Source organism: Solanum pennellii, chromosome 8, assembly GCF_001406875.1.
Source record: "Solanum pennellii chromosome 8, SPENNV200".
Classification (NCBI taxonomy): Eukaryota; Viridiplantae; Streptophyta; class Magnoliopsida; order Solanales; family Solanaceae; genus Solanum; species Solanum pennellii.
Window position 1 is genome coordinate 66,949,298 of NC_028644.1, and position 12,375 is coordinate 66,961,672.

At 37.2% G+C, this 12,375-nt stretch overlaps 3 protein-coding genes across 6 annotated transcripts; 2 read left to right on the forward strand and 1 right to left on the reverse strand.

Annotated features, from left to right (window-relative positions):
* The first annotated feature begins 83 nt into the window (after positions 1–83).
* Positions 84–3,319, forward strand: LOC107027141. Its single transcript, XM_015228319.2, has one exon. It carries the CDS (start codon positions 831–833, stop codon positions 3,084–3,086), a length of 2,256 nt encoding a protein of 751 aa, XP_015083805.1. The 5' UTR covers positions 84–830; the 3' UTR covers positions 3,087–3,319.
* Positions 3,320–4,204: 885 nt separating this feature from the next.
* LOC107026838 lies at positions 4,205–7,009 on the forward strand. The gene has a single exon (XM_015227929.2). It carries the CDS (start codon positions 4,553–4,555, stop codon positions 6,806–6,808), a length of 2,256 nt encoding a protein of 751 aa, XP_015083415.1. The 5' UTR covers positions 4,205–4,552; the 3' UTR covers positions 6,809–7,009.
* A 270-nt stretch (positions 7,010–7,279) lies between these two features.
* LOC107026839 lies at positions 7,280–11,634 on the reverse strand. 4 transcript variants are annotated; one of them, XR_003579966.1, is made up of 3 exons: positions 11,245–11,634; positions 9,946–10,012; positions 7,280–7,706 (listed from the first exon to the last, which is right to left on the reverse strand). XR_003579966.1 is itself a non-coding variant. In XM_027919010.1 (2 exons), exon 1 carries the CDS (start codon positions 11,446–11,448, stop codon positions 11,275–11,277), a length of 174 nt encoding a protein of 57 aa, XP_027774811.1. In that variant the 5' UTR covers positions 11,449–11,634; the 3' UTR covers positions 7,280–7,706; positions 11,245–11,274. The 4 variants fall into 4 exon arrangements, 2 of the variants coding, with proteins under 2 accessions (XP_027774811.1, XP_027774810.1); XR_003579967.1 differs by lacking the exon at positions 11,245–11,634 and having other exon boundaries at positions 8,011–10,012; XM_027919010.1 differs by lacking the exon at positions 9,946–10,012.
* Between the last annotated feature and the right edge of the window lie 741 nt (positions 11,635–12,375).

Sequence of the window (12,375 nt, forward strand, 5' to 3'; positions counted from 1 at the left end):
GATCAACGAGGACGTGAACCGAAAAGTCAACCCATTTCCCTGGACATTCTTTTTTTTTTTGTAGGGATGGTTGGAATTGGTTTGGAAAGGGAAAAAAAAGAAAATTAGAGATGGGAGAACTTGACCGGCACTAATTTCCACAATCCAATGATAATAATATAACAGTTCAAAGTCTTTTTAGTAATAATTTCTGTTTTATAATACCTTTGAAAACAAGAGACAGTAATGCAGTAAGATTCTACAGATAAACACAATCCAGATAAATATTATTTTCTACATAAACACTGGTCAGTTTTGGACCTATCAACTAAGTTAATCAACATAGTCAACAATTTATTTTTCTAATGTATTGTCTACCTTGACTAGCAGATAATCTGGGCAACCACCTGAGAAACAGTCAGAGATGAGGTTCAAAGAAAACCTTAAAAATTAGCAGATAATCTTGGCAACCACCTGAGAAATAGTCAGAGATGAGGTTCAAAGAAAACCTTAAAAATTCTTATCATATCTCACTATGTTTCACTAAAAAATTCAAGTCAAAGTCCTGATTCATCTCGTCTTGCTGACATTTTAAACAGCCTTTAGCGTACGAATTCATTTATGACCAAAGCAAGTAAATAGCTCAAATGATAGTGAAGATGTTTATTAGAAAGAGTAATCTTGGAAATAGCTTGAAACATAGTGAATGAAACAAATAGATATGGTCGTACCGAAAAGAACAACCTAGACAATACTCGAAGGAAATATATCAAATAGGGAGTATAGAACTCTACCATAGACAAAGATTTCAGCTTTAAGCAAGAGATAACAGGCGAAGAGATTGCAACGCGATGGGAAAGATAGGTTGCACCATAGATGGAAACTTGAATGATTCGGAATTCAGCCAGCCTATGCCATGGATTGGTGTCTATGTAGCAGCAGCTTCTGCAGCTTGTGCACTGGGGATGGCAATGGATGCTTTTCATGGACTGCGCCACAGAAAATTCTGGTTTCCTTGCAACTTCTTCTCTCTCAATGCTACAACCTTGACGCTACTAGCTGTTGCCACCAAGTTGTCTGTTGATCTAAATACATCCATGCCTCGTCAACAAGATCAGTTGACAAAACTTAGCAGTGCTGCTCTAATCTGTACGGTAATTGCTAATTTCATGCCTTCTTTAGGTCTCATGGAGAATAAAGAGCTGTTGATGAACATAATGGCTTTGGGAATTTTCGTTATAACAGCCATTGTGAACATTGGCATACAATTAGCTACTGGTGTTATCTATGTTTTCTTCAAAGAGCACATAGCCCTCATGTTTCTCATGCTTGTTTTGCTTCTACTACTGATATCCTCAGCTGTGACAATACCAACTACAAAGCGTTATTTGGACCTGAAATATAAAAAGAAGTACAAGTTAGCAAACAAAGAATGCAACATCATGGGTACATGCACAGCTGAGAAACTTAAGTACGAATTGATGAAATTTTGGACCATGGCCTATACCTCTTGCCCTCATTTCGTGGGAGGGCGCTTAGTAACATGCACTGCTTCTGGAGTTTTTTGCCTTATGAGCACTGGAATTTATGCTGATGCCATGTTTAGGTCTTACATCCTCCATAAGAGCTTCAACTTTTGTAGTGGAGACTCTGAATACAAGTGGTCCTCAACCTTGATTCTTGTAACTCACACAGTGGCAATAGGAGTAGGAGCTATTGCACCAGCTTTTAGATGGTTCAGAGCCATAAATTTCAACTGCCCCAAAAAAGCAAATAATGCCTGCAAACTCAAGTTGTTCAAAGTGGAGAATTATTGGATCCGTATCCTGCTTCAGTGGAAAGAATGCCCATTGGATTTCAGATATTGTGGACGGCATGGTAGAAAATTTGCTCATAAATCAAAGAACAAACTTCTTGATTTATGTATTTTGGTGCAAATTATGATGGTGTCACTTAGTAAGCTAGTCCGGCTCGTTTCCATTTTCTCTGTAAGCCAGTCACTGATATACTGCCGGAAAGCAATCAAGATGCTAAAATGCTACAGTATGGTGTCGAGCCTCGATACAGAATTGGGGTCCCAAACCAGTTCAAAACCAGATCTTAGCTGCTATGCTTTACACCTTGAAGGAGAGGAAGCATTAATTGATTTGATGATGCAAAGCAACAGTGATCTGGTAAATCATTGGATTGGGATAGGGAAAAAGAAGCAGCCTAAACATCTTCTACGACTTCTGGAGAAACTGAAATCATCACCTGGATTCAGAGGAGTGCATAAATTTGACAGTGCTCACATTCCTTCACTAAACTCGGAAAATCCTCCCAATTGTTGGGCTCTTCCTGTAGTGACACTAACAAGCATAGCAATTGCACTTCCAAATATCAACTTTCATTCAATCAAGGAACTCATCAAGTGTGTGAATGAAGGTCTCATGTACATCAAAGTAGTGGAAGATAACCTGGATGCAAGAAAAGACCTCGCAAACATCAGGCGAGCAGCAGAATTAGTGTGGTTAGAAGTTGATCTATGTTACAAATGGCTGGATGTGGATCTCCGGAAGATAGCCACTGAAGGACAAAATCCAAAACACATGCTTGAAGGTCTCTCTGAGAAAGCACAGCAGAGATTCATCGAATTCAGAAAGAAAGATTCGACTGTTTGTCCAAAGGAATCACCCTCAAAATGGCCTATCAATATGTTGGCAGCCAACAGTATGTACAGAATCTGTCAAACTCTTTTGGTAAGCTCTGATAGCATAGAGTTTGAGAACAGCAAAATCATGTTTGATAGATTGTCAACCATGATCACGGACATAACAGGCGCTTGTCTTACCAACCTACAAAGAGTTATGCAATGCCACCATGGAACCATTACGGAGAGATCAAAAGGTGTCCGTTCTGCCATCTTACTTCTCGGAAAAGCAGAGAATATTCTGGAAATTCTTCGTTCACAGCCACTTCCAAGTTCAGTACCAGATCAATTGTCAAAAATTGATCATTGGTGTACACTGAGCAAAGAGGAAGACTACCTCTCCTGCAGTCGTAGTTCAACCTCAAATTGTACTCCAACTTCCCAAAGTTCATCTGATTTGTATCTAAATGTGGACTGAGAAACAAATGCCACCTTGTTTGGATAGTCCTTACATATTGTTTTATAATGTATCATATTATATTGCATTTGTAATAATGTTCGGAGAGATTGTATTATCCTTCCCCTTCGTAACACTATGCTATACATCACCAATTTGAAGGACAAAACATTGTATTTAAATAGCACCAGAACGTGCTTAAACGTGTTACTCAACTAGTAATAAACGTTTTACTCAACTAGTACATTTCTGAATGTTGTCTTCAGTAACCACCTGGTTTATACTATGCCCACAACATCTACATTCAGATTCCTAATAATGAATTCTATGAGATCCCTATCAACATTACCAAGCAGATCCCAATTTTAATACGAAATCCTATGAAGCTGAGAAAACAGTAGTAAATTTTAGTAGACAGAATTGAACTTGTTTGTGAATCATTTAGACGTTCGAACTACAACTGCTTTGTATGTTAGATGTCATCTACAAACATATAGCCAGGTGAATAATAGTTGAGTATCATAAAATTCAAAGTATAAAGAGCCAATTCAACATGACAGAACTCTAAGAAAAGTCATCCATGGTTGGCGTTTTTATCTAGATTTTTTCAAAGGTGCAATTTCCAGTGCTTTTGGAGTCAAAGACAAGAAAAGTCTATTGAAGAAGATGCAGACTGAAATGTCAACCCATTTCCTTGTTGGGTGGAAAGATTTCCCCTTCTTATTTTATTTTAAAAACTAAATAAGGAACTGAATTATGTGAAGGGGATAACAAATATTGAAACTACATTTTATTGTGGGAAAGACCAGTGGTACCACAAGCTAATAATAGCAAACCTTAGTTCTTTTCATATTCTTTTTATTTTGTATTACACTGGGTAATTAGAGAAGGGAACATTGAAAATTCAACTCAGAGTTTAACTAATTTGGGAGCCATCAAATGAGCTAATCAACATGGCCTGTATTATACCTATTGTCCCACCTTTGACTAGCAGACAATCTTGTCTACTACCTGGACCCACCATCCCACCCACCCCTTACATAGGGGTGGGCGTCAGATAATAACAATGAAAATAACATATTAATATATGTCGAGTTACCTCTAGCTTGGTGGAACAGAGAGGTTGTCTCCAAGAGGTTTTGAAAAATTCTAGACATGTGTGCTTGACTTTAATATTAAACACATCAGAGGGACCCCTCCGACAATCAAAGCCAATTATAACTCACTGAATTTCAAATAAATAATAATGTTGTTGACTTCTATAACATCATTCAATAAGTGAAATCATCCATGACAAAATCAAGTTAATGGACAAATTTCAGTGAAGATGTTACCAGAAAGAGCAAATCTTGGAAAACTCTGGAAATAGCTTGAAAGAGAGTCAAAGAAACAAATAGATATGATTGCAGCAAAAAACCCAGAGTAGATACACCCCCAAGAAATTCTCAAAATACTCCACCATAGACAGATTTCAGCTTTGAGACGAGATGGGAAAGATTGGTTGCACCATAGATGGCAACCTAGATGACTCGAAATTCAGCGATCCGATCCCATGGATCGGAGTCTATGTTGCAGCAGCATCTGCAGTTTGTGCACTGGCCATGGCGATTGATGTCCTTCATGGCCTGCGCCGCAGAAAATTATGGTTTCCTTGCAACTTCTTCTCTCTTAACGCTACAACCTTGACGCTTCTAGCTGTTGCCACCAAGTTGTCTGTTGATTTAAATACATCCATGCCTCGCCGACAAGATCAGCTGACAAAACTTAGCAGTGCTGCTCTAATCTGTACGGTAACTGCTAATTTTTTGCCTTCTTTAGGTCTAATGGATAATACAGACCTGTTGATGAACATAATGGCTTTGGGGATTTTCGTCATCACGGCCATCGTGAACATTGGCATACAATTAGCTACTGGTGTTATCTATGTTTTCAGCAAAGAGCATATAGCTATCATGTTTCTTATGCTTGTATTGCTTCTGTTATTGATCTCCTCAGCCTTGACAATACCAACTACAAAGTGTTATTTGGACCTGAAATATAATAAGAGGTACAAGTTAGCAAACAAAGAATGCAACATCAGTTATACATGCAAAACTCAGAAACTGAAGGACGAACTGATGAGATTATGGACCATGGCCTATACCTCTAGCCCCCTCTTCGTCGCGGGTCGCTTAGCAACATGCACTGCCTCTGGAGGTTTCTGCCTTCTGAGCACAGTAATTTATGCTCAAGCCATGCTTAGGTCATACTTTCTCCATTCGAGCTTCAGCTTTTGTCGTGGAGAATCTGAATACAAGTGGTCCACAACCTTGATTCTTGTAACTCACACAGTGGCAATAGGAGTAGGAACTATTGCACCAGCTTTTAGATGGTTCATAGCCATAAATTTCCACTGCCCCGTAAAAACAAATAATGCCTGCAAACTCATGTTGTTCAAAGTGGAGAACTACTGGATCCATATACTACTTAAGTGGAAAGAATGCCCGTTGGATTTCAGAATTTGTGGCCGGCATGGTAGAAAATTCGCTCATAAAACAAAGAACGAACTTCTCGATTTCTGCATTTGGATGCAAATTCTGATGGTGTCACTCAGTAAGATGGTTCGGATCATTTCCACTTTCTCCGTGAGTTGGTTACTGATAAGCTGCCAGAAAGTAACCAGGATGCTGAAATGCAAAAATGTGGTGTCTAGTCATGATATAGAGTCACAAGCTAGTCTAACGCCAGATCTTAGCCTCTATGTTTTACACCTCGAAGGAGAGGAAGTATTAATTGATTTGATGATGCAAAGCAACTGTGATGTGGTAGATAAATGGATAGGGATGGGGAAAAAGGAGCAGCCTAAACATCTATTAAAATTTTTGGAGAAAGTGAAATCATCACCTGGATTCAGGGGAGTGCACGAATTCGACCATGCTAAAATTCCTTCTTTAGACTCGGAAGAACCTCCTAATTGCTGGGCTCTTCCTATAGTGACACTGACAAGCATTGCAATTGCACTTCCAGACATTGATTTCCACTTAATCAAGGAATTAATAAGGAGTGTGTATGAAGGTCTCATGTACATCAAACTTGTTGAAGAGAACCTGGATAGCAGAAAAGACCTCGTATACATCAGAAAGGCGGCAGAGTTAGTGTGGGTAGAAGTTGACTTATGTTACAAGTGGCTGGACGTCGATCTCCGCAAAGCTGCCACTGAAGGACAGAATCCAAAAGGCGTGCTTGAAGGACTCGCTGAGAAAGCAAAGCAGAGATTCGTCGAATTTAGAAAGAACGATCCAAATGCTTGTTTAAAGGATTCACCTTCAAAATGGCCTACCAATATGTTGGCAGCCAACTGTATGTACAGAGTATGTCAAACTCTTCTGCAAAGTTCTGATAGCAAAGCATTTGAGAACAGCAAAACCATGTTTGACAGATTGTCAACCATGATTGCGGATATAACAAGTGCTTGTCTTACCAACCTTGATAGAGTTATATCCATGCAATGCCACCATGGCACCATTGAAGAGAGAGCAGCAGGTGTCCGCTCTGCCATCTTGCTTCTGGGGAAAGCAGAGAGTTTTCTGCATATTCTTCGGTCACAGCCACTTCCAAATTCAGCACCAGATCAATTGGGAAATATTGATCATTGGCGCTCACATAGCAAAGAGGTAGATTACCTCTCCTGCAGTAGTAGCTCACCCTCAAATTTTTCTCCAACTTCCCAAAGTTCATCAGACATGTATCTAACTGTGGACTAAGAAGCAAATGTGTGGAAGTGGAAATAGAAAAAAAGATTCTGCTTAATTTCTATTGCAATAGTATCATATTTGTGTTATACTTTTTTATGTAACATACAACCGAAATTTATTTATTTCACATCAAGACTCTAGCTTGTTCTCTAAATGATAACTTCATCACAAATTTCCCTATGAAAATAACATAGAAATGTTCCAACTCAATCAACAGTGTCAAAATCTGCAGTGATGATCATGATTGATGACCTACAATAGTTCAGTTAGTTTTTTTGAAACTGAATAGTTCAGTTATTTCATAGCCAAGTTCTGTTTATTTGTGTAAGCCTGTAAGGCAATACTCCTGTATACATGGTACACAACGTGAGCATCTAGAGAGGTTAGCCTCCTGATACATGACTTTACAAAAAGCATGCAGTCATCTATGTAATTGGCACATCATAATGACTCAAAATTCAAAAACATCACCACAAAAACTTGAAATGAAACAAAAATATTTTCCAACCCTTCAAGAGATTTTCTGTATCCTAATGAATACAAAAGACTGACTTGGAGAAAGCAGTAAGAATTTAAATTATTATGAGTTTATAACTATTCCCTGTGAGGCAAGAGTTTGACGATGAAGATAAAGTGTTTGCTAAACAATAATTTAGTTTAAGGTTAAACGTATCCTCCTATCTGAAATAACTACCAACCAATTTCTCAGTCAAGTGCGAAGTTGGAATATTCCACACCATACCCCGGAAATCACTGAAGATGCCAAAGAACATCCCTTTTCCTCAAAGCTGAAGATCCACATCACAGTGCAAGCACCAAAAGACCAAGAAACAACAGACTCAGCAGCGCATAACTGGACGCCGCCCTCTCCTAATCTAATTTTTCTTTTATTATCTCTCCCTCCACCCTACAAACAAAATCAAGTAGGCGTGTGTGATAAACAAAAGAAAACAGAAGCAGAGAAGAAAAATAGAGATATAACCAAATATAGAGGAGCACTCGGCGGTTATCAACGTGCATAATTAAATATTTATCAAAGTTTCCGAAACCAAGAGGTCCCATCAGTTAGATCATCGAAGAACATAAGCATCTGGAATAGCAAAGAACCACACTCTACACACTTTTAAAGAAGAAATTGCAGGCAATTGAGAATTACATAAGAACAGAAGTTCAAAGAAGGCTTCGAGGCACAAAAAGAAAATATTCAGTACCTATTATAATACAGAAGACGGAGGAGCATGCTCTGCATCTTTCCCAAAACAGAGACAATTAGCAAAACAATTATTCTGTTAGGACCACTTGCACCCTTGAGTCAAAGCTAAAATACCCAATCATATCCTTGAGATCGCTCGAAGGAAGAATCCACCAAACCAAGCAAGAACCCGAAGAATTCGACATTAGTATGACCAGTAAAACAATATTGGTATCACTATTAGCGCATAAGAAGAGAGACAAGAAATCGAATCCAAACAGATTGCTCCACGATCTAGCCTGCTAGTGCCACATAGGGACTCATTTGCATCAACAAAGAGAAGGTTACTAGTAAATAAGGACAGAATTCCTTTAGCAGTGTTGTTGTTATTTTTTTTGAACATGCAACGATTTTGTGTATTTATTAATAACAACTACACGAAAGGTATATAGTCCCCCATATTTACATCCAGATGAGCAAAAAAATAAGCTCCTACTCCTTAATCTTCTCATAAAGAATGGAGTAGATCATAAACTGATTCTAACTCCTCCATTAAACTATGTTTACACCAACAAAAGAAAAGCCCTAAACATTTCATCTTTAGTTTCTGTATACTAATGGCTTTGTCTTCAAAACAACTTGAATTCTTTCTTCCCACAGAGTCCACCAAATGCAAGCTGGGACAATTTTCCATCTCTCTTCCTGATTAAGGATTGGTATCACTGTTCCAGCAATGTTTTTATTTTTAATAAGGTAAACTAATTTCATTTATAATGGGATGAGAACTCTGGTATACAAGTGTTATCAGATGTACACAACCTATGTAGCGATAATAGACACCCAACTCCATACATATTGGAATCTCATGGGTACACCAAAAAAAGAAAGAATCTCACTAGAGATTGTTGTTCCTCAGCACAAAATCATTTTCTGTTCCTTCAAAAGCTATCCTGTTTCTCTTTTTCCATACAATAAATGGGTGCTAGTGGGGTGGTATCCCAATTCCCACACCTTCTGGTTACTCCATTCTTCTAAATGTTCAGTTGAACAGGCTTCCCTCAAGGTGTGTGCACCACCCATTGGAGTCCGAACCATCTAAAGGTGTTCAATCAAAAGAACAAGCGAGATAATGACATTGTAAAAGGAGGTGGGTCCACACCCGAGCTCGTACACATAAAACACCAACTGGTATATGCTATACTCCTCTTCATCAAGTTTCAGCAGTCAAAATCGCTCCCAGCTGCCAACCATGTCAAGAAACACACCTTCTGAGCGCCCTGGATATCTTAATTGATATACGTGGAAAGGAAGAGTCCTCAAAACTTCTTTAAATCTACTCCAATCCAGACGGGATCTCACAAACTGAGTGCAGAAACTCTCAGGAGTGTCTAGTCATGACCAATAGGAATTGAAGCTTAAAGCAAGGTTTGCATCACCAAGCTCGTCTCTCTCATGGTAAAACTAGTTCACATATGGACAGTTAATAAGTAGATGGCAATGCCTAAATCAAAGCTGAGTGTCATTTTAAGTACTAATTTTGCAATTTTCCAACCAAAGGATCAATAAGTTTTCCAAACTACCTGACACCAATTAGTACTTTGAAAAAGTAAGTTAAGCTTAAGTTACACTCACCCCTTCATAAAATCAACTATTGCCTGCACACAAATGTTCGCTTTTTACCAGGAAATCATACAATCAAACATTAACGGTAAGTTTAATACTTGATGACATGGATACTAATGAAGCATTTTCAATCAATCTTAATATTTTCAAATGCTTCAATATCACAAGTAGCATAAAACACTGCCAGCTAGGATCATTGCTGAACCGCAGCATACTGCAGAAGGACAAACATTTCCAGATAAGTTATTAATCTGTTTCCTTCACTGTTTCAACAGATAAGTTGTTTAACTAACACTTCTTTCTTGGTGGACGGATTGCATATCTGAAATACCTGTTGTGGATTTTGCTGCATAATTTTCTGCTTAATCTCCACTGAAGAAAAGCTGGATAAGTAAATCCTGAAAACTTGATGCTCATAACAGATATCTGAATGTGAATAAAGGAACTGAAAGATTATGAACACTTCTGCATGACTTAATTATCACTTACTGTGATAAATCATTAAATTCATTCTATCCCCTTGCACTTTTATGTTGATATAGAAGATTAGAGGTATCAATCAATAATGAGATCTCTTTGTTGTCAGCAATAATTGTAGTATATCAACAGGATATAAACTTAGAGAAAAATCTAGTTCCATTTGCCAAGAAAAATACAATTTGAAATACTCATAACCAGATGAAGTTCCGCAGATCAGTGCTAACACAAGTTGCAAGTACTTCGATTCCGTTTTTGGTTGCACAGTCTTGGAAGTCATCATATCGACAAGAAAATGATTCCGTCAGAGACTCGCACAACTATTGAAATATGTCAATCACAAAAACGCCATACTCAACTTGTTAAAAGAACGGGCTTTAGAACCAGACCTCCCTATTAGTGGAATAGAGGTTTGCTTTCTACACGCATCTTTTTTGTGTTCTGTTCTATTATTATCTAATAAACTTGGGCTAGCTGACGGTGAATAATGCATACACTGTAATTAATAAAGAGCAAATCCTACCCAATTTTAAAGAAGAAGAAAAAAACATCCATAAGAGAATTTACTGCATTTAATCTCATCTAGCATTTCCATAAGCTGGTCTTATCCCTACGATCATTTATCCCTTTTCACAAATCGCGTTCATCTCAGTATATTCTGATATTTGACAGCCAACATATGAGATATAGGCTCATCGAAATTCACCAAATTCTCATATTTCATAAATCTCCTAACCATTGCCTTCATTATTCACTCTAAGTTTCCATCCAAAGTTTATTCTATCAATCAACTATGCCTCAATTCCAAATTTAACTATATAAATCCGTATTCACTATAAAATTCAGCTCTATTTCATTCCTATATTACTTTTGCATGCACATATATATAAAAGTAAAAAAGACATAATTTTTCCTTTGTTTCCCCACCCAACGAGATAATAATAAAAGGAATATCAATCAAATCAAAACAACTGAAGAAAAATATCAATTCATTGATCAATCGTATGAGATAAAAACATTGACAAAATTCAGTAAACTTCCTCAAATTCCCAAAACTCACCCTCCCAGAAAAAAAATTCTAATTTGCTAACCCCTTCCCCACCCACCTGACCCCCATGATTACACAATAGTTAAAAATTCAAACACTAAGCACCTGATCAAACGACGCCGTAACAATCCGGTACTAATTATCATCATCCGTCTTCTTAGGTTTGCGATAATTCTCTTCAAAATGCTTGGCGATTACAACGCCAGTGTTGACGAGTTTCTGGATATTGGGAACGTTGTAGTTTTGGGCCAAGTAGATACCCAAACCCGTACCCATAGCAAACGAAAATGTGCTTCTGAAAAACCCCATTAAAGATCAAAACTGTTTGTTTTTTCTTCTTCGATTCACCTTTTTGGGTTCGATTTGAATGGAATCTAGGGTTTTACAGTAGTTAGAATTTTGTTAATTCTTCGAGGTCTTGGAATTTGGAGAATTATATAAAGGTTTGCGTTTGAAAATTTGGCCCCTTCTCCAAGGTTCTTGCTGTCTTGCGGAGCAGGGAACGTGGGACCCGTACTGTTTTCCCGGGTTCTAGGTTAGGGAATAGTCCAGAAACTTCTAATGGGCTTTACGGCCCAGTAATTGTGAGACTTACAACTTATAATATAATGGCCCAGTTTTAATTGGGGCTGAGAGAGAAAAGAAGGCCCAATGTAGTTCCTTCGTGAAGTTTTTGGTGTAAATTAGGTATATAGCATTTTTAATAGTAATATTCTCAAGTTATAGGACTAGAGTTTGAATTTCATTGTATAACATTTAATATCTCAAGTTATAGCATTTAAAAAAATATATAATGTTAATTTTAAATTATTAAAAAGAGTTGTTAAAATAAAAAATAAATTTAAAAAACGGACAATTTAATAATGGAAAATGGGATCTTTTATTAAATAAATTAAATATAATTATTAATTATTGTTAATAAATTAGCAAGTTTTAAGGGATTTTAAATTTTTTTAGATTAGTTAGTTGCCTTAATTCTCTCAAATTAGTTTAAATGATATTAATTTTTGATTTAATTCCTTGAAAAGCTCTACCAAATTGGCATGAACGTACATGTCATTTTGTTTTCCAAAATTTCACAATCTTTTTGAGATTTGCAGATTTTATTTTCATTTTTTATTAGTAGTTGAATAAATTTTGGCGTTGAAAACAATTTGATTTGATTTGATGGAGAACAATGTGTCGATATTAATAAAACATGGTGGAAAGTGGAATTCATCATATTGATTTTTGTTA

What these genes read in the sequence shown, in the direction of transcription:
- LOC107027141 (XM_015228319.2), top strand. Translation starts at nt 831, where the DNA reads ATGGGAAAGATAGGTTGCACCATAGATGGAAACTTGAATGATTCGGAA.
- LOC107026838 (XM_015227929.2), top strand. Translation starts at nt 4,553, where the DNA reads ATGGGAAAGATTGGTTGCACCATAGATGGCAACCTAGATGACTCGAAA.
- LOC107026839 (XM_027919010.1), bottom strand. Translation starts at nt 11,448, where the DNA reads ATGGGGTTTTTCAGAAGCACATTTTCGTTTGCTATGGGTACGGGTTTG.